Source organism: Heterodontus francisci, chromosome 18 (assembly GCF_036365525.1).
Source record: "Heterodontus francisci isolate sHetFra1 chromosome 18, sHetFra1.hap1, whole genome shotgun sequence".
In the NCBI taxonomy this organism is placed as follows: Eukaryota; Metazoa; Chordata; class Chondrichthyes; order Heterodontiformes; family Heterodontidae; genus Heterodontus; species Heterodontus francisci.
In genome coordinates this window covers 14,004,867-14,025,594 of record NC_090388.1, presented here as the reverse complement: position 1 = coordinate 14,025,594, position 20,728 = coordinate 14,004,867, and the positions used below count along the sequence as shown (strand labels likewise).

Below are 20,728 nucleotides of genomic sequence, written 5' to 3'. Positions count from 1 at the left end.
TAAAAGAATGGGATCCGCCTCTACACTATACTAATAAAACTCACCCTTTTACTGAAAGTTATTGCCTTGTTAATTTCTTGATAAACTTTTAAGTTTGATTCATTGCCCCCTAAACCCCAGCCTCCTAAGGCTCGCAGACTCTGGCTTGTGTCCTTACTTATGAGATCCTGTTGTATTGGTTAAGACTTATGCAGTGACTAGTGCTACTCTTAGTGCTGCTTTCCGTTCCTTGGCTCACGCTTGCTGATGATTCTACATTCTCACTTCAGATCTGTGCACCAGGGTTTTTTTTTATCAATATTTATTTCCAATGCAACAGTTTCTTTTGGGGAGGGGATGAACAGTAGCCTTTAGACTTAAGTCTTGAACTGCATTTTAATTTTAGAATTTATTTTCACCCCAGGGCAACTTGTATGAATTTTTAAAACTCACTGGCTGGACTGGCTCCAAGGTGCTTTATTTCGGGGATCACATTTACAGTGATCTAGCTGTAAGTATAAACGTGACATCATTAAATTGATTAAATTAAATTATCTGCGTATTATACAAAATATAATGGTGTTTATTTTGAAGTGCATTTTAACTCCTTTATCATGTACTGCTGAGGTTAGATTATTTTTGGAGGGGTGGAATTTTTTAAAATTTGTTTCATGGAATGTGGGTATTGCTGGCAAAGCGAGCATTTGTTGCCCATCCTTAATTGTCCTTGAGAAGGTAGTGGTGAGCTGCCTAACTGTTGCAGTGCATCTGTTGTGGGTACACCCACAATGCTGTTGGGGAGGGTGTTCCAGGATTTTGATCCAGTGACAGTGAAGGAAAGGCGATATAGTTCCAAGTCAGGATGGTGTGTGGCTTGGAGGGGAACTTACAGGTGGTGGTGTTCCCATGCATCTGCTGCCCTTGTCCTTCTAGGTGGAAGAGGTGGCGAATTTGGAAGGTGCTGTTGAAGGAGCCTTGGTGCGTTGCTGCAGTGCATCTTGTAGATGGTACACACTGCTGCCACTGTGCGTCAGTGGTGCAGGGAGTGAATGTTGAAGGTGGTGGTGGCCTGTCAAGTGGGCTGCTTTCGTCCTGGATGGCGTCAAGCTTCCTGAGTGTTGCTGGAGCTGCACTCATCCAGGCAAGTGGAGAGTATTCCATCACACTCCTGACTTGTGCCTTGTAGATGGTGGACAGGCTTTGGGGAGTCAGGAGGTGAGTTACTCACTGCAGAATTCCCAGATGCTGACCTCCTCTTGTAGCCACAGTATTTATGTGGCTGGTCCAGTTAAGTTTCTGGGAAGAACAGAGAGACAGGGCCGTTTAACTGATAAAATACTAGAACACAATTGGGCTGATACTCTAGTATGTTGAGATTTTGCATTGACTTCTTATGTTTTACCTATCTGTACACACAAATGGTTTTATTCCGCAAGATCAAATATTCTGAGTTTAGTTAAAATGCTCATCAAGCGGGTTTCGACTGTTGAATTTATTTTGTGTGCTCACGTAAAGATTATAAAACTCTCTGCTGTCTTTGAGGTTGAAAATGTCCAAGGCAATAAAAATCTTTTGTCTTCAAAACACAGGAAGAGCATCTTGTTTGTACTTCAGTAAGTAGAACTTACGCTGAGCATAACTAACTGACATCCTTTTTGTCACAAAAGGATCTGACCTTGAAGCATGGTTGGAGGACAGGTGCGATTATTCCAGAGCTACGATCAGAGATTAAAACCATGAATACAGAAGAGTACAGACAGGTGGTTGTGTGGCTGCAGGGTCTAACTGGGCTGCTGGAACGCATGCAGGTAAATGTGTCACGTTTACAGCGCTGAACTTACAAAGGTCAGGTGATTTAGCAGTGAAACTATTAAGTGAGTGGCAGCAGCACACTTGTGCTTCTTTGCCCCTTGCGATAGATTTAGGATTCAGTTTCACACCCATCATTCCATCAAACTGATAGTGGCACAGTTTGGGGGAGGTCAGGGAATTGAATTTTAAATGTCCGCAGCTTCAAAATTAGCTTGAATTCAAATGAATTGAAAATCAGTTTTGACAAAGAGTGGCTTTAATGTTATTTCTATAATCTAGTGAATGTATAATTGTATATAACCAATATTTTGTTCTTCAGATGGTTACTGTTGATCTAAACTGACAACATTTTCGAGGAATTCTAATTGTGGCGTTAACTAAATTGTAGGTTGAAAATCAAAGAGTGTTTTGCACCTCTCTCCATCCACTGGCCCTGTCGTGGCTTAGTGTGTTAGACATTGTTTGAGGTCACTAGGTGAAATCCTGATTGGGACCATGTTGAGCTCTTTGTAAATAATGTACCTGTGCAGTTGCCACTGCAGGAACACAGCTTGCTGACTTTTCAGTTACCTGTGCAGTTTGAGCTACTAGGCTGTGACTTTCACAAAATAAGCTCTATTGCTGTCACAGGAAGTTCTCTAATTTTTCCAGCCTTCCCCCAGTCAAGTATGCACTCTAGTGTTCCAGAAATATGCTTCTGTATTTATATCTGTGTTGGGCTTCTGAATCTTAATGGGTTTTTGAGATAAGCAAGGTGCAATGGCCCAGAATTTGTTGAAAAACTAACGGTGCATGAATGACGCTCACTGTTATTAATACGCAAAGTAACTTGTGGCAAGGATGAGATACCCTATGAGTTGTGAATCACCACAAGTAGCTAAATGATTTGTGCCGCTCCAGCGTGAACTTCACAAAAATGTCACCTCGCACCGTGTGTTTCATGAAATTTCTGCATTTGCATGTTAATTTCCCATTAAACTTGCCACAAAAAGTTAAGTCTAGTAATTAACAACACAACTTGCATTTATATAGCACCTTTAACGTAATATTTAACATGATAATTAACAGCGTCTGTACCCGTTTAACGACGTGATAATTGTTAATGACTGCCAATCAAACTCTCTTGCCCAGAAAGTGAACAACTAAAAGTGTGGAGTCTCATTCCTTCAGGTAGTGAATTGTTGCATATTTTAAAAATGTTGAAAAGTAACCCTTTTTTTCCTTTCTGAATCTCTTAATCCAATCCTTCCCTCTCTATTTCTCTTTCTGCACCTGATTTGACATTGAATTGACTCTCCTCCTCAGTCCTTTCTCTGTTTATTTCTCAATCCTTAAATCTCATTGGTTAAGGAGATACACTGTTCCATAACTAAAACAGAAAATGCTGGAAATGCTCAGCACGTCAGGCAGCATCTGTGGAGATAAATGCAGAGTTAATGTTTCAGGTCAGTGACCTTTCATCAGAAATCATCAGATGGGTACTGATGAAAGGTCACAACCTGAAACGTTAACTCCGCTTTTTTTTTCCACAGATGCTACCTGTTTCGTTTCAGATTTCCAGCATCCACAGTATTTTGCTTTTGTTCACTGTTTCATAGTTTGCCGAGGTTCCAGATGCCCCCTTACCCTCACTGCACCGTTATCAGCTCACACATCCAGCAGCTTACAGGGCAAAAACACTTTTAGCTGAAGGGTGAGAGCACAAGTCTAACAGGGCACGCCATAAGATGCCACACTCCAGCAAAGTCTGGGCCATAATATTTTTTTCCATCTTCCACCAACATAAGTTTCTCATCTTTAGGTAATGTGCAGCTGTAGAATTATTGCTCGTGGACTTCTAATTTCTGATCACGTTTGTGATGTCTAAGAGATCACCTTGCTAGTTCCTTCACTTTGAAATTAAATAGAAAATTTACCTCCATCATACAGGCTGTGACCATTAACATAGTTCTTTTTTTGTTTTGTTCACCTTGGTGAACTGGTGCCTTTTTAAAATTGTTTTAGATTTATGAAGATGCAGAGTCCCGAATGGTGCTGCAAGAATGGATCAGAGAGAGAAATGAGTTAACGTGAGTGTATAATAACACCAGACATGCGAGCATGTAAAGACATCATTCACACACGAGTTGAGGTGACTGTATTACTGCCAAGCACACATGACAGTGAGTCTGCTGTAGAAGTACTATTTACTTAAATGCATTTAAACCGATTGTAAACTTTTGTTGCACAAGAAATTGGATACGGGAACCTCAATGTTATGTTATTCCCAATGTTTTTTCCTCCTGTCCTGTCCCGAAGATGATGCCACTTGTGGAGGATGTGATTCCATGGACACAGATAATCCTATCTGGCTACGCAATTGACCAATTGTGACCTTTTTAAAAAAAAAAAAAAAAATTCATTCGGGGGCTGTGACGTCGCTGACAAGGCCGGCATTTATTGCCCATCCCTGATTGTCCTTGAAAAGGTGGTGGTAAACCATCTTCTTGAATAAGACTGAGTGGCTTGCTAGGCCACCATGTTATTGTGGTTCTGGAGTCGCATGTAGGCCAGACCAGGTAAAGACAGCAGATTTCCTTCCCTAAAAGACATTAGTGAACTAGATGGGTTTTTACAACAATCCAGTAGTTTCATATTCAGTATTATTGATACTAACTTTTTAATTCTAGATTTTAATTAATTGATTGAATTGAAATTCCCCAGCTGCCTTGGTGGGATTTCCAAATCATTAGCCTGGTGACATAACCACTTTGGTACCGTACCCCATGTGAGCCCAAACAGCGAACCTCACCAGACTATTTGGCTGTGAGGTACATGACAGCTTAATGTAAATCCTGTCCTCGCTTCTTCTCCTCCCCACCTCACGCTCTCACACTGTCACTCACGGGATCATGGAATTCCTAAATTTTTCTTTTTGCTCTCCTTCACCATAGCACAATGAAGGTTGGAAGAAGTAAAGAAATTGCATTTCTAAAGTGCCTTTCAGATGCTCAGGATGACCTCCAGAACTTCTCAGCTACTGACTTGCTGTTGAAGTGTTGTCGCTGTTGCTGTGAGCAAACACGGCAGCCAGTTTGGGCTCAGTGTTGGTTGAGGGATAACTATTAGCCAGACCTCTGAGGAGCTCTTCCCTGCTCTTCAAAATAGTTCCATGGGATCTTTTGTGTCTATTTGAGTGGACAGACTGGTCCTCGGTTTAACGTTTGATGTGGACGACAGCACCTCCTCCAACTGTGCAGCAATCCCTCAAGTGCTCACACTACGAGTGACAGCCTAGATTTTGTGCTGCAGTCTCTGGAGTGGGACTTAAACCTTTTGACTCGGGTGAGATGATAAGAATTAGGAAAATTGCACCATGCAGCTCTATCAGTGGGAGAAACCTCTTTGTTGTTGTCAGGTCAAAGGCATTTGTATCACACTGTGATTCCTGGTTGAGTTGCGTTAAAAAATATATTTTTGTGTTCTGAGCACTGACCCACTCCTTTACTTTGATATTTCAGGGAACTGACCAAGACCATCTTTAACCCCCAGTTTGGGAGCATTTTCCGAACCCACCACAATCCAACCTATTTCTCGCGACGCCTCTCACGCTTCGCTGATATATACATGGCGTCCCTGAGCTGCATCTTGAACTGCAATCTGCACAATACCTTCTACCCTCGGAGGACGCCACTGCAGCATGAAGCCTCGCTCTGGTCAGACCAGATCTGTGCCGGAACATCCAAATACCCCCACGTCGAAGGGATGGCTCATATTAAATGACATTGCCGCAAAGGCATTTTTCACCGATTCGAACGCATCAGTCCAAGAAAAACAGTTCAGATCTTTGCTTTAATCGCTTGCAAGTCTCTTATCGTATCTGGACTTCAGCGGCTGTAGCACCAAGCTACGGCTGAACATTGCTAGCGTGTGATCAGCTAAGCTTTTGCATCTTCTTCCATGGTGACAATGGAAAGTTGCCGCTAATACCATTTCATTTCCCGTTGAGTGACGTGAGGTTCTCTTTGGTTTGGGTTGCTTGGGTAACGGGTTGGTTTGTCCCATACCTGGGTGTGAGTATCTGCGTGGCCACCTGATTGGAATGTAGGGCCTCGTAACCCTCAACATTTGTTGGGTTGAGTCACGGGCAAAGGCTGGCTGATAAATCATCTTTTCAAGAGCGAGGAAGAGAAGGACTAAGATTTGGAAAAGCAAGTGATCGTGGCTCACTTTATCCAGAACAGGTATTCCCTCCCATTGTGCTGGAGTCATTCATAGAGCAGAATCATTAAGTATTAATAGAGAATTGAGGTGACTTAAACTGTACATCCAGGTGGTGTGGTCTAGTGGAGAACTATTTGAGAACTATTTATGTAAGTACAGAGTGTATATTGAGACTGACTTGAGGGCAGGTCATGCACAACATTCACTTTCAATATTTATTCATTCTGTCTCTAAAATGTGCTAGTCATAAGCAAGTGCAATGTTGGCAAATCCCTCACAAGGAGATCTGTGCTAACTCCTAGGCTGGGATTTTATTGAGCTCCGGAAGTTGGGCCCCTGTGGCGGGAGTGGGGATGGGGCAGCGGTGGCTGGAAGATTGTTCCGGCAGCGGCCTGCCATGGAGCCCGGGGAGGGGCGGGGGGGGGGGTGCCAGGCCCGATCCTCCCGGTGGCGGTGAGGTTCCGTGGAGCCCCCCCAACCGCTGGGCAACAGGATCCAGATTAACATGGTTAAATGAAATGAATACATTTAAATAAATCAACAGCAATATTCCCTTCCGAGCGGCGGCCGGCACTCATGCGCCTTCACTTTCCCAGGGAAAGCAGGCGCCACTGTGGTGGGGAAAGGGGGATCTTAGGATTTTTAGTGCTTTTGGGCGGGGAGTAAACAGGCTCTAATTCAAATTACTAGTGTAGGGGAGTGGGAAAGGGAGACCTCTGCACTTTGATTGGTTTGTTGGGTTTGTGGATGGTCAAGTGTTGAAGGTAGGTGTTCTGGCGGGGAGAGGGCAAATGTTAGATTTATCTTCCCTTCCTCCCCAACAACAAATAAATTCATCAGTGGCACATTGTGGGGGCAGGTAGCCCTTCAAAGATTTAAATGACCCTGCAGGGCTGGCTGCCCTTCAAAAATGGCACCAGCACCTGTATGCAAGTAGCTGATGCCATTGTCAGCATCGCAGAGCCCGCCCCTCCTCCACGTGATAGGGGGTTGGGGTCGGCGGCCCAACCACGGCAGGCCTGCGGGAGAGAAAAATTCAACCCCTAGTTTGTGAGAGTGTACCAGTAGATTAATTCCTGTTTACACGTATGTAAATTCTGTATAATGTTATTGGCTAGATCTGTTACATGAGCCGTAGGCTTTTTTATTTATACAAAATGCTCTTCAGTAAGTTTCCTAAGCAAGTGGATAAAACAACAATTAGCATCTGAGACAATGGACTGAATGCTGTTGGGAGAGTTGATCGAAAAGGTCATCGAGAAGGAAGTTTTTAAAAGTGAGGAGGGAAGTTACAAGTTGGAGAGAGTTACGAAGGGGGGGGGGGGAGGATCCAGTCACTGAAAGCTGTGTCACTAAGTGAAGCTTGTTGGGAGGGTGACGGGATGCACAATAAGTTAGAGGTGGAGTATGAGCTGAGATGGAGAACTGGCAATAAAACCATTAACATCTTGGTGTTAGCCTGTGTGCGCCATTGGGTTTGGTTGCTCTGTGGCCTGATCATTGGGAAATATCTCACAGATCTTCTATCGTGGCTCCCTATTCAACAAGTGTTTAAGTCACCATTCTCAGAGCAGGCGTGACCCTATTACTTTTCTTCTTTTCTAAATAGCCCCAACCAATTTTTCTCTTAGTTGAATTGTGGCTCATAATGTAAGAGAATCCCAGCAAGTGAAATGCAGACTTAACACAAATTGGCTACCTTAACACTTAATAGCTGTCTTGTTATTCCTTAATGTAAAATGTATTATCCCTTTAGTGTCAAGTTTTATGGTGTGCACAGTGTTCCTTCAGAAATACACTTGAGCTCACTGGTCATGTGTTCCCAACTAGAGTAAGTTTTTAAATGTAACGGCAACGTTAACATCTTCTAAAGCAATGATTTGAGAAATAGCAGATCGAAACTTCAAGACCTAAAATTTGACTGATTACAATTTCTTAGAATCATTCAGCGCAGGAAAAGGCCATTCAACCCACTGTGTTTGTGCTGGCTCTTTGAAGGAACTATCCAATTAGTCCCACTTCCCTGCTTCTCCCCAAGGGAAATTTTGCCTTTCCAAGTATATTTTGTAAATGTACTTTCTAAAATACATTTTGTTTTTTCAAGTATATAATCCAATTTCCTTTTGAAAGTTGCGATTGAATCTGCTACCACCATCCTTTCAGGCAGTGCATTCCAGGTCGTAACTCCGCTGCATAAAATAAAATCTCCTCTCCCCTCTGGTTCTTTTGCCAATTGTGTCTGCTGTGGCTCGGTGGGTCCCACTCTCGCCTCTGAGTCACAAGGTTTCTGGTTAAAAATAAAAGCAAAATACTGCGGATGCTTGAAATCTGAAATCAAAACAGAAAAATCTGGAAATACTCAGCAGGTCTGCCAGCATCTGTGGAGAGAGAAGCAGAGTTAACGTTTCAGGTCTGTAACCTCTCTCCACAGATGGTGCCAGACCTGCTGAGTATTTCCAGCACTTTGTTTTTATTTTACTTCAGTGCAGTACTGAGGGAGTTCTGCACTGACAGAGGTGCCATCTTTTGGGTGAGACGTTAAACTGAGGCCTCCATCTGCCTGCTTGGGTGGATATAAAAGATCTCATGTCACTATTTTGAAGAAGAGCAGGGGAGTTCTCCCCGGTGTCCTGGCCAATATTTATCCCTCAACCAACATCACAAAAACAGATTATCTGCTCATTGTTTTACATTGCTGTTTGTGGGTGCTTGCTGTGCAAAAATTGGCTGCTGCATTTCCTACATTACAACAGTGACTACACTTCAAAAAGTACTTCATTGTCTGTAAAGCGCTTTGAGATGCCCAATGGTTGTGAAAAGCGCCATATAAATGCAAATCTTTCTTTTTCTTCTGTTTCAATTATCTTAAATATATGTCCTCTGATTAGTGACCCTATTGGCACTCTATCAAAACCCCTAATAATTTTGAAAATCCTATATTAAATCTCTCCTTAACCTTCTCTGCTCTAAGGAGAATGATTCCAGCTTCTATCTACTCACCAATTAACTGAAGTCCCTCATCCATGTTAAAATTCATCAGCTGTTCACCCATTCATACATCTCCCAATCCAGTGGGATATCACTGTTCCTCCTTCAGTCGTGCTTGCACTGTCTTGGCTGTTGAATTAGGGATAGTTTTGTTGTGAGGTCTCTTGCCCTCTAGGAGCTGGGCTGCAGCTACTGAATCTTGCTTTCACATTAGGACTGTTCCACCCGACAGAGGGAGGAAACTTTCATTCTGGTCGTTCAGGCTGGATCTGAGCAAAAGTCCCAAAGGGTTTTAACCAATTCTATTGGAAAGTCATTTGGTACTGCACTAAATACTTTAAATTTGTTAAGGCCTTCCATGTCCATTGGGCCGTGCAGGGACTGGAGTGTATAGTCACTAGGAGAAATAATCGTATTTAATTTGAGATGTTTTCTTTGTTTCTTGTGATTTGGGGGTTTGTGGTTTGCGTCCCTTTAAAACTTTTGATAGATTATTTTGTTTGATACTGGGTTGGTCCAACTAGAAGTGTATGAGTGTTTATTATAGATGGGGGGGGGGGGGGAGGGGGTGGGGGTGAAGTTTTTCCCAATGCCCTGTGCCACCTATGGGACCTTTTGTTCAGCAGGCAGTCTCCATCCATTAATGTCACTGGACAGAGAACCATGGGCGGTGAGCTCCTATTTTACAATGAGATGCATCTATGTCCTTGGAAGATTCCACTTGTGATTTTGAGCTGTATCGCCATTGCAGTTCAGGAGAGGTCAGGGAAATTTAATCCTAAATATCTGCTGAATTGAAATTTCCCGACAAAGTTCTAATCTAATTTCCAATTGAAAATCCATTTTGATAAAGAGTGATCTTAAATGATAGTTCAATAATCAAGTGAATGGAATAATTAGATATATTCAATATTCTACTCTTCAGATGCACTTTGATCAAGGTTGATTTTAACTGATGACGGTTTCAAGGAATTCTAATTGTGCTGCTTTCTAAATTATAAGATGAAAATCAAATTATGCAACACTAAAACCCTTTGAACTTAATTTTCTTGTAATAGTATAGGTGTACTTTAAGAAAGAAATTATAGAATTTGAGATGATCAAAGCATTCTACCTTTGTAATTCATGTTGAGGTGCAAACTCTATTTTAATCATGAAAGGGACTTGGAGTTTATTTTGAAAGAGTTTAAGCAGAGGTTAGGCAATGAAAGCTTAAGAAGGTGCACTTCGTATTTCTTGTTTAATTTTTTTAAACATCATGCAAATCAGTTTTGCTTCTCTGTACCAACAAGAGTTAATTGCAGATAATTAAAAGATCTGTTTTTTTCCTTTCCCCTTTTTATTGCAGTAAATGGCTGCACTGTTTCAAATGCATGTGAACAAGTATAATTTCAATGTGCTCCTGACCTTGTTATAGAAAGGAGTTTTGTGAATCATGAAGTCCAGTATTTTGTAGTTTGGTGCCTGTTCCTGTTATGTAACTTTTTACAATATAGTTGAAGTATTTTTTCTGTGTGCTGTGCCAATAATAAAGGAAATGTATGAGGACCAGAACACTGCAAAGGACTTTGGCACCTTTTAAAATCAACTTTAACCATTTACTAGTAGTTGCTAAAATACTGCTTGCTGAATCTTTCAAGTTTGCAAGATGCAACTGGAATCAAAACCGTCAAAAGATGCATTTAGCGAGGTGACTTATTTTTCCTGCCTGTAGTATTCTCGTGAATTAATTGTTATTTGTATTCCATCAGCATTCTCACTACAGCACACTACCTGCTTTAATATAGAGAGAATTGCAACTGCTTTTTTTCCTCTCAGTGGAATGTCTTCCCCACCCACCTGAACAAATTGACCAACAATATTTCAGAAAAAGCCCTTTTCAATAACATTTCCAGTACAAAATAAAACCTCCAGCAGATTATGGCATGACCAGCTTCAGATAAGATTCATAGAAGAAGCTCAGGATTATCCGTTTGTTCCTGATTTGGGAGAGGGTGGGATAGAGTTAGGGTTGCCCATTCTACTTGGATGTATTCATGGAGGTTGCATCACATGACTTCCCACCTCCAACCACTCACGCTCCTACCATTGGTCACCTGAGATGCCAATCTTTACAGTGTACCCCCCCCCCCTCCCAACCAATTGGAAAGCGAGCAGATTCTTTATTACCAAATGGGACGATTCTAATCAGTCAAACAACCCTTTTTTTGATATCTCAATATTTTAATCATTCTAATAAACAGAAATGTTCAAATGAAATGAAAGTAAACACTTTAGTTATTGCCCTTATGATTTTTCTCATGGGTTGTTCGAAGCAGGAGATTAGTTTTTAAATCCAGAAGCCTTCAGGACAATCCTGAAGCGTTGGCAACACTAGATGTTTTTCAAGTCTTTCTAACATTTTCTATTTCCAAACACAGAGACAATAAATATCCTTATTTAAAGGTGCATCTGAGGCTTTTAATTCAAAATCAGAAAAAATGGCCAAATATATTTTTTAGACAATATTTTCCAAAGATTTCTTACTGGCATCAGCTTTTTAAACATCTTTCTTTTGAATACCTCCACTGTAATAGATTAAAATAGTCAGCTAAATATTGCAATCACAGTCACCAGTCCCAATTAACTTGGTTGTTTTTTTGAAAGAAAACCATAATGTCTGTAAAATATAGATTTAATTTTCATCAGTCCATTCTCGGATAGCAAGACAAAGATGCTCTCTGGCCCTTAAATCTCCTTTAGGTCCCATAGTTCACTGAAGGTAGGTCATAATGCTGCAGTCAAGGGAACTTACAATGACCGTCAATTGTTTAGTGTTCAAAATTTCTTTGGCAATGATGTATGCACAGAATGTTGACAGTGTTGCTATTGTTCATGACCATTATTTGTTGCCAGGTGATGTTCATCCTGTGGAAAATTAAACCGGTGATTACTAGAAATAATTTACCAACTGAAGCAGTAGCCCTAGCTCCACAGGTGCTCTTTAGCTTTGCCCATACCCATACTACATATACTAGGTGTCAGCTGTGACTCAGTGAGTAGCACTCTCACAATCTGAGTCAGAAGCTTAATTAGGTTCGGCATCCACGCTAGAGACTCGAGCCCATGTTCTAGGCCAACACTTGGGTGCAGTAAATACAGGTGCAGTCTTTCAGATGTGATGTTAAGCCTCCACCTAAGAGGGGCAGAGTTTAAGATCCTGTGGGGCTCTTTGAAGAAGAGCAGGGGAGTTCTTATTTTAAAAAGGCTACAGCAATTGTCCAATCTAGCAAGCAAGCTGCAAAGTTCTCAGTAATTTTTCTGTCTTCAGTTGAGAGGTCATAATTATCAGGAAAGACTGAAAAGAGAAGGTGAACGGGTGATCTAATAGAGGTCTTTCAAATTATGAAGGGCTTTGATATGTTAAATATGGAGATGTTTCCACTTGTGGGGGAGTGCAAAACTAGAGAACACCATTGTAAGATAGTCACGAATAAATCCAGTAAGGAATTGAGAATTTCTTTTACCCAGAAAGTGGCGAGAATGTGAAACTCATTACCACACGAAGTAGTTCAGATGAATAGCATAGATGAATTTAAGTGGAAGCTGGATAAGTACATGAGGAGGGGGAAAGGAATAGGTTCTGCTGATAAGGTAAAATGAAATAGATTGGGAAGAGACTCGTGGGGCATAAATGAGCACAGGCGCGTTGGGCCGAATGGCCTGTTCTGTGTTGTAAATTCTATGTAATATAACATAGAGGGTAGGGCCGAGCAGGGATAGTGGAGGGAACTTGTGCCTGGAGTCGGAGGAGGTAGGGGAGGTCCTAAATGAATACTTTGCTTCAGTATTCACTAGTGAAAGGGACCTGGTCGTTTGTGAGGACAGCGTGGAACAGGCTGATATGCTCGAACAGGTTGAGGTTAAGAGGGAGGATGTGCTGGAAATTTTGAATGATATGAGGACAGATAAGTCCCCGGGGCCAGACGGGATATACCCAAGGATATTACGGGAAGCGAGGGAAGAGATTGCTGCGCCTTTGGCGATGATCTTTGCGTCGTCACTGTCCACTGGAGTAGTACCGGATGATTGGAGGGTGGCAAATGTTGTTCCCTTGTTCAAGAAAGGGAATAGGGATAACCCTGGGAATTATAGACCAGTCAGTCTTACGTCGGTAGTGGGCAAATTATTGGAGAGGATTCTGAGAGACAGGATTTATGATTATTTGGAAAAGCATGGTTTGATTAGAGACAGACAGCATGGCTTTGTGAGGGGCAGGTCATGCCTCGCAAGCCTTATTGAATTCTTTGAAGATGTGACAAAACACATTGATGAAGGAAGAGCAGTGGATGTGGTGTATATGGATTTTAGCAAGGCGTTTGATAAGGTTCCCCATGGTAGGCTCATTCAGAAAATGAGGAGGCATGGGATACAGGGGAAGTTGGCTGTCTGGATACAAAATTGGCTGGCCCATAGAAGACAGAGGGTGGTAGTAGATGGAAAGTATTCAGCATGGAGCTCGGTGACCAGTGGTGTTCCGCAGGGATCTGTTCTAGGACCTCTGCTCTTTGTGATTTTTATAAATGACTTGGATGAGGAAGTGGAAGGCTGGGTTAGCAAGTTTGCCGATGACACAAAGGTTGCTGGAGTTGTGGATAGTGTGGAAGGCTGTTGTAGGTTGCAACGGGACATTGACAGGATGCAGAGCTGGGCTGAGAAGTGGCAGATGGAGTTCAACCTGGAAAAGTGTGAAATGATTCATTTTGGAAGGTCGAATTTGAATGCAGAATACAGGCTTAAAGACAGGATTCTTGGTAGTGTGGAGGAACAGAGGGATCTTGGGGTCCATGTCCATAGATCGCTCAAAGTTGCCACCCAAGTTGATAGGGTTGTTAAGAATGCGTATGGTGTGTTGGCTTTCATTAACAGGGGGATTGAGTTTAAGAGCCGCGAGGTTATGCTGCAGCTCTGTAAGGCCCTGGTTAGACCACACTTGGAATAATGTGTTCAGTTCTGGTCGCCTCATTTATAGGAAGGATGTGGAAGCTTTAGAGAGGGTGCAGAGGAGATTTACCAGGATGCTGCCTGGACTGGAGGGCATGTCCTACGAAGAAAGATTGAGGGAGCTAGGGCTTTTCTCATTGGAGCGAAGAAGGATGAGAGGTGACTTGATAGAGGGGTACAAGGTGATGAGAGGCATAGATAGAGTGGATAGCCAGAGACTTTTTCCCAGGGTGGAAAGGGCTATCACCAGGGGGCATAATTTTAAGGTGATTGGAGGAAGGTTTCGGGGAGATGTCAGAGGTAGGTTCTTTACACAGAGAACATAGAACAGTACAGCACAGTACAGGCCCTTCGGCCCACGATGTTGTGCCGAACATTTAACCTACTCTAATATCAAACTAACTACCTACCCTTCATTCTACTATCATCCATGTACCTATCCAAGAGTCGCTTAAATGCCCCTAATGTATCTGCTTCTACTACCACCGCTGGCAGCGCATTCCACGTACCCACCACTCTCTGTGTAGGGACATTTAAGCGACTCTTGGATAGGTACATGGATGATAGTAGAATGAAGGGTAGGTAGTTAGTTTGATCTTTGTTGTGCCGAACCTTTAACCTACTCTAAGATCAAACTAACTACCTACCCTTCATTCTACTATCATCCATGTACCTATCCAAGAGTCGCTTAAATGCCCCTAATGTATCTGCTTCTACTACCACCGCTGGCAGCGCATTCCACGTACCCACCACTCTCTGTGTAGGGACATTTAAGCGACTCTTGGATAGGTACATGGATGATAGTAGAATGAAGGGTAGGTAGTTAGTTTGATCTTAGAGTAGGTTAAAGGTTCGGCACAACATAGTGGGCCAAAGGGCCTGTACTGTTCTATGTTCTATAACACATTAGATGGTGACACACTTCACATGTTATGAGGGCATTGAAGCATTTGTAACTAGATTGGCAAAATCTGAGTGGGAGGGTGGGTGCAGGTCATATACACAGTAGTCATCAGAAAAGACCATCAGATGCAGCACTGCTTCCCAAATCTATTTGAAGGAACAACCAATTAACAGTGACTCTCAGGAAAGGCAACATAACTGCAGCTAATAATATTCATATGATTCCACTTGTACCTGACATGCATGGAAAAGCATCGCCATACTTAATCAAACCAAGCTACAGAAAAACCCATGGAAGTAGAAGTCTAGATACACTACATTTACCAAAGGCCAGAAGAACTGGGAACAGGGTGGAAAGAATCAAGGACTTAAGAGATCCCCAGGTAAGAGCATGGGTACACCTAAAATGGCACTTTACCACTGGTAAGCTTGTCTGCTATTTGACCAACCTTTCCGTTAGGGCAGTGACATAGAGCCAAGTGAGAAGAATCACATTCCCCAATGCTGGATCCAACTAAGTTTAATCATGGACTACTGGCTGGTCAATGATCATCAGTGTTGCCCCACTTTCCCTCTCCGGTGGCTGCAAAAGATCTCCGGGCACTACTTCAGAGAAGAACAGGGTGTCCTGGCCAATATTTATTTCTTAGCAAACAATACTAAAACATTATCTGGTCATAATATTGCTGTTCGTGGGTTCTTGCTGTGCGCAAATTGGCTGCCGTGTTTCCTGCATTACAGCAATGTCTACATTTCAAGAAGAACTTCATTGGCTGTGAAACGCATTGGGACGGCCTGCGATCGTGAACTGCGCTCTATAAATGCAAGTGCTTTGCAACTCCTTTTAGATGGTGATGGAAGATTACAGGGGTAACTTTTAACTCTACTCCGATCAGTCCCACCTGTACTTTGTTAGCAAAGAACTTACACAGAAGGGGTCCTCGCTACTGTCTGTAGAAGACGTGAATTTGTTGTACATCGGGTTACTGAACCTGTTAGGAGTTGAATCATCAAATGAGGACACACCCTCTCCTTCCTCGGACTGTAAAAATAAATGGGAAAGCATCTTAAATACCCCAAACAAAGGCTGGCAGGAATTGTCTGTGACTGCTCACAGTACATCGGACATTACTCTATTTTAGAAGGGAAGGAGCATCACATCATAGGACACATCTGGACAATTCTATAGTTGTCTGTGACTTAATTATACATTGTCTAATTGCTCCACCCCTTCCCCCACCCCTCTGCCTCCAATCCTCAAGTCACTTAGAGTCTAATTGCACCTAACAGATTCTCAAGTCAGACAAAGGTTAGCTTGTCCTGTGCTCAAGACTCCCAATGCCAAATAGAAGGTAATTTCTGTTGGGGGATGTATCCCTTTGTATTGGAAATAACTGGCTTTTTAACACTTTAAAAAGAAATACAATGTGATGCAGAAATTTGTACACATGACAACTGCCTCTCAAATTATCGTGTATACCAGGGCACAGTTCAGTGGGATTGCTCGGGACAAATCAGATGGTACGCGGTTTAAAAGGGACAGAGTTTCATGCCACCCAATGCACAAAGAATACGCTGCTGTGATCCCTGTAAGGCCACCAAGTCGAATTGTTATTAAGTAGACAGAGATTCAGGTCATTTGAGTTTATTGGTTGTTTGGTTAGGGAAGGTTGCAGATTGTGCATTACCTTGGTTTCAGGCTGGAGTTTAGAAGGGCAGGTTAGGAGTATTTGTTAGTTTGTTCCACATCTGCAACAGAGTCGGATGTCAGTGTGCAAAATAAAACGGCTTTAATACATAGCTAGCAGATTTCCAGTGGCATTGCTCAGAGTGAGATAGTTTTTTTTATCGTAAACACTGCTTGGGTGGCAATCCGGCACAGCAGATTGCCCTCCCGCTGAGTTTGAACGGAATGAAAAGTGGGGGGGGGGTGTTCTATAATGGGCAGGTCATTCTGCTAAGCCCCGTGTGAAGACTAAAATCTACCTAGGCAGCTTGGCGCTGATCTGTTTTATAAAGGTGATAGTTTCACACCGTGTAATGCATGACGTATTATTCCGTTAATGTGGGGCAGTGTCCCTTTAAGATTGAATATTTTTGGCAGGGACTTCTCCCCCATCATCCACTGTGACTTGGCCGGAAGAACGGCGGAAAAGGATGGAAAGATGCAGTGGCACCCTCTTGCGGGGGTTTCACAGATCTTCTGGCAAAGTTACTGTGGGTATTCAGAAGAACCTGCCCAGAATGTCAACTCCTCAAAGTCTAATTATTGCCTAGTCAGGAAGCTTTGTCAGTTTTGGATCCAGGTCAGAATCACATTTATAACAAAGGTGTTGTCCAGAAGAGTGGATCCAGAGGACACAGCCAAGTGGGTAATTTCAGAACTAATCTGTGGAAACAATAATTCAGTGAGCGAGTGGTCAATCTGTGGAACAGACTCCCTCAGGGGACAATGGAAGCAGTGACCATTGATTCATTCAAATGCAAATTGGGTAAGAGTTCTTTCATTTTACAAAGTAACTCCTGACAACGCAGTCAAGCGCTGACATCATCAGTGCATTCATAAGCTCCACACACGCGTAGAACGGTGTCTTCCTGTCAGTGCGGTTCTGCGCATGCGCAGCCTACGTCAGCACCCAGCTTGCCAGGACGAATTCGCACATGCGCTCTAAAACAACATCGCATGCTGGAGCGGGGCTGATCGCTCCCCGCCTCGCCACTGCCTTACCTCAGCCACTCACTCTCGCTGCTTCCCCCCCCTCACCCTCCCGGGCCGCTGGTTGTAGGCCTCACTGCTTCCCCGCTCAGCCCTTTTCGCTTCCCCCTTCGGCCAATCGCTCCCCTCTGTGCAGCAGGGAAAGGGAATGAACTGCCAAAGTGGCAAGGTGGGGATCGAGCAGCCAAGGGGTGACAGGGTGACGCGGGAGCCAGTGGCCAAGAAGAGGGAAGCAGTGAGGCATGGAGCGAGCGGACATCGGAGGGGGGTGTGGGAGTAGGGAGCGAGAGGCCGAGGTGGGAGCGAGTGGCTGGGGTGGTGAAGCAGTGAGCAGATGGGTGCGGGAGGGAGCGGTGAAGAGAAGCGCGATGGCTTCTTTCTGAATTATAGCCCAGATCCATTTGCACTGCTATAATTGTGCAATAGAATAAGCAACAGGCATCTGTTTCCAAAACTAATATGTTAGAATAATAAGCATCATACAAAGAGCGAATTGAAAGATGCCTCACAATGAGATTATTTGGTTCGTACTAGCACAGGTACTGTTGGGATGGGACGGAGGCAACAATCGCAGCCACTGTGGGGATTTGGGTAAAGCTGTGTTTACTTTTTGTGACAGATTGAGCAGCGCCATCTTTAATCCTGGCAGCTGCCTGAGACGTCGCAGACAGTGATGTTTCAGTCAATGAGGCTGCATTTGCGCATGTGTCAGTACTGCACAGCCTAGTGGTTGCTTTGTCAGCAAACACAGCTTTCATATTATACAGCATGGGAGTAATTTGATGTGCAACGTGCTAAGTGAGGAAAAAGCTGACGTTGAACCTATTGTTCCCAAAGCTCTCCACCACTGGGGGCTTCTCTTGCCTGGTGCTTGATTATTAGCCCCCGCTGAGGGCTGGAGCAAACCTGGGTGGACGCTAAAAATAGCACACTGGCCTGCATCCCGATGCCCCTGCTCCATCATGCCCCTGGCCATTTTCAGAGGGGGAGATGGGGGAGGGGGGAGGGGGGGGGGCGTTGCAGGACTACCCGCGCACACATGGCAGGCAGCTTGTTAAGGGCCTATTAAGGGTAATTAAAGGAGGCCAACTGGGATTTTCCTGTCGGCCTCCAGGTCCCTGCAGACGGTGGGGGCCAATTTAGATACTTGGAGGCAGCCTCCTGGTGGCAGGCCGGAGGCCAGTTTTCCAGGCAGGTCTGGAGGCCCTCCCTGCCTACCTGGGAGCTGCAGTAGCTGCAGGCTGGCCTGTTGAGTGGATGCCCTGCCAAACCATCCCCCCGCCCAACCCCACAGTGGTGGACTGGCTGCAAAACCCATTTTTTAATTTTAATTTTAAAAACTTTGGAGAGAGGCCGTCTCCAATTTGAAGTGCCCTCTCTCTTACTCACCTTCCGTTGCAGCCAGGTGCTCTTTTCGAACTGGAAGGCCTCTGATTGGCCCTCTAAGCTTCGAGAGCCCACCCACCGTCCTTAATTGGATGGCGAGCCCGCCCTCTGACCATTGGCTGCTCTGGGGAAAATCACAATGAGTGACTTTCTCACATAGTGCAGGTATCTGACCCACATTTCAGCCCAATGGCGGGGTTTCAGAAGCCCAGGGGAAAAATCCTCCCCCTCATATCTGTTGTGGACTAATAGATCGGGATTGATTGCTATCATTGGTCAACAACCCCTTTATGGTTGTGTCATGTGTCTACCAGGATCGTGGAGTGAGAATTAGATGGACCTTGGGTCTTTTAGCATCCAGCAATTCCCATGTAGGATGATATTTGTGTTTGACGAGTTACAATTGTTGATATTTAGTTACTGGAGGTAATTCGATGTTCTTTCACTTTCAGTGAGGAATCTATGTACGGGTGGAAGGCAGCTATATAACAATATCGCCCCAATTCTCCAACCCTTGCTCCCTTGCAGGTGAAGCTTCCAGCTGGGAGGCCAGAATTTTGTGCTGCTGTTTGTTTATAAATGGGTGCCTGCCATTAACTTATCATTTGGAAGTTTGGGTGCAACACAAACAGTTAAAATTGAATCACAGTTGCTAAGAGTATTTTTAAAAATCGATTGTAGTAATGTAGTAATGTGATAGATGTGCAGTGTAGGCTTATGGCTTATGGATGGTTGGACAAATACGACACAATCTCGATCAGATCCAAAGTGGGGAGGTGCCCGATTGGATAGACAGCCCACATTTGGCTCAGCTGACCGAGAGGAAGGGGACACTGGACAACTGTACGCTAAAGGGACTCACCAGAGTGTACCCAGTGATCCCAGACTGTGAGTTGGGTAAATCCACCGGGGTGGGAATGGTCCTGATGATCCCTATAGTCACACAGGACTCTGGGCCATTCCCCCACTACCAGGTGGAAAATATTGGGGTTGTATGTGATAACACCTCCCTCCGATACTATCTAACTGAAGCCTCTGCCATACTTAGAAATAACACGCTATATGGAATTTCACTTACGGGATGTAAGCAGAGGGGAGATATTACAGTATGTCCCCACTCAGTGGGACAGGGAGAATTAGACGAATGTGGGTTTAATCGAACAGATGGTTGTGTCGTAGAGGTCACGCCTGCCCCCAAGCATTTTGCAAGGACAGGCTACGGATGTAAAGGGAAATATTGCGTTTCCACTACAGAAAGTTTCTATCGTTACAATAATCTACAATGCCCCATCCCATTTTCTAACTTTTGCTTTACGCCTTTACGACCTGTCACCATAGGGCAAGCCCGAATTATCCAGGTTCGGCGCAGAGGTACCGAGACCATTAACGTCACCGATTATCTCCATGACCACCTACAGGATTACGAGGAACCAGAGCCAGCCCCCATCCCACACCTAGCTGAGGTACTGAGGGAATTAAGGCTCAGGGTGGGCCAATCCGTAAAAATCTACCACCAACTGCAGACAACAATCAAAAGGCTAGCGGAAGATACAGACACAGAATTGCAGGAACAGAGTTGGTGGGAGAAAATTTGGGATTGGGGGATGAATTTGAATATCCACCCTTGGATTAGGATAATTTCTCATGTGCTAGTTGGAATACAGTTAATACTGACCATAACATGGGGCATACTAGCTTGCCGATCATACAGGCGCCATGTGCAGCGAAGGAGGATGAAAACCAGAGCAAAGGCAAGGG

General features: G+C 43.8%; 2 protein-coding genes across 7 annotated transcripts in view; one reads left to right on the top strand and one right to left on the bottom strand.

The window, feature by feature from the left end:
* The window catches only part of nt5dc3 (5'-nucleotidase domain containing 3), a 38,400-nt gene extending 27,347 nt beyond the window's left edge, over window positions 1-11,053 (top strand). Inside the window, exons 11-14 of the mRNA XM_068050302.1 lie at window positions 404-490; window positions 1,647-1,787; window positions 3,796-3,860; window positions 5,292-11,053. Of these exons, the coding sequence (XP_067906403.1) occupies window positions 404-490; window positions 1,647-1,787; window positions 3,796-3,860; window positions 5,292-5,553 (555 nt within the window). The 3' untranslated portion in view covers window positions 5,554-11,053. The remainder of the gene's footprint in view (window positions 1-403; window positions 491-1,646; window positions 1,788-3,795; window positions 3,861-5,291) is intronic.
* A 192-nt stretch (window positions 11,054-11,245) lies between these two features.
* The window catches only part of LOC137379456 (stabilin-2-like), a 171,378-nt gene continuing 161,895 nt past the window's right edge, over window positions 11,246-20,728 (bottom strand). For 5 of the 6 annotated variants that reach the window (XM_068050295.1, XM_068050297.1, XM_068050298.1 and 2 more), the window contains 2 exons: window positions 15,797-15,910; window positions 11,246-11,889 (listed from right to left, as the gene is read on the bottom strand). In XM_068050295.1, the coding sequence (XP_067906396.1) occupies window positions 11,848-11,889; window positions 15,797-15,910 (156 nt within the window). In that variant the 3' untranslated portion in view covers window positions 11,246-11,847. The remainder of the gene's footprint in view (window positions 11,890-15,796; window positions 15,911-20,728) is intronic. The other variant, XM_068050300.1, reaches the window with a different exon arrangement.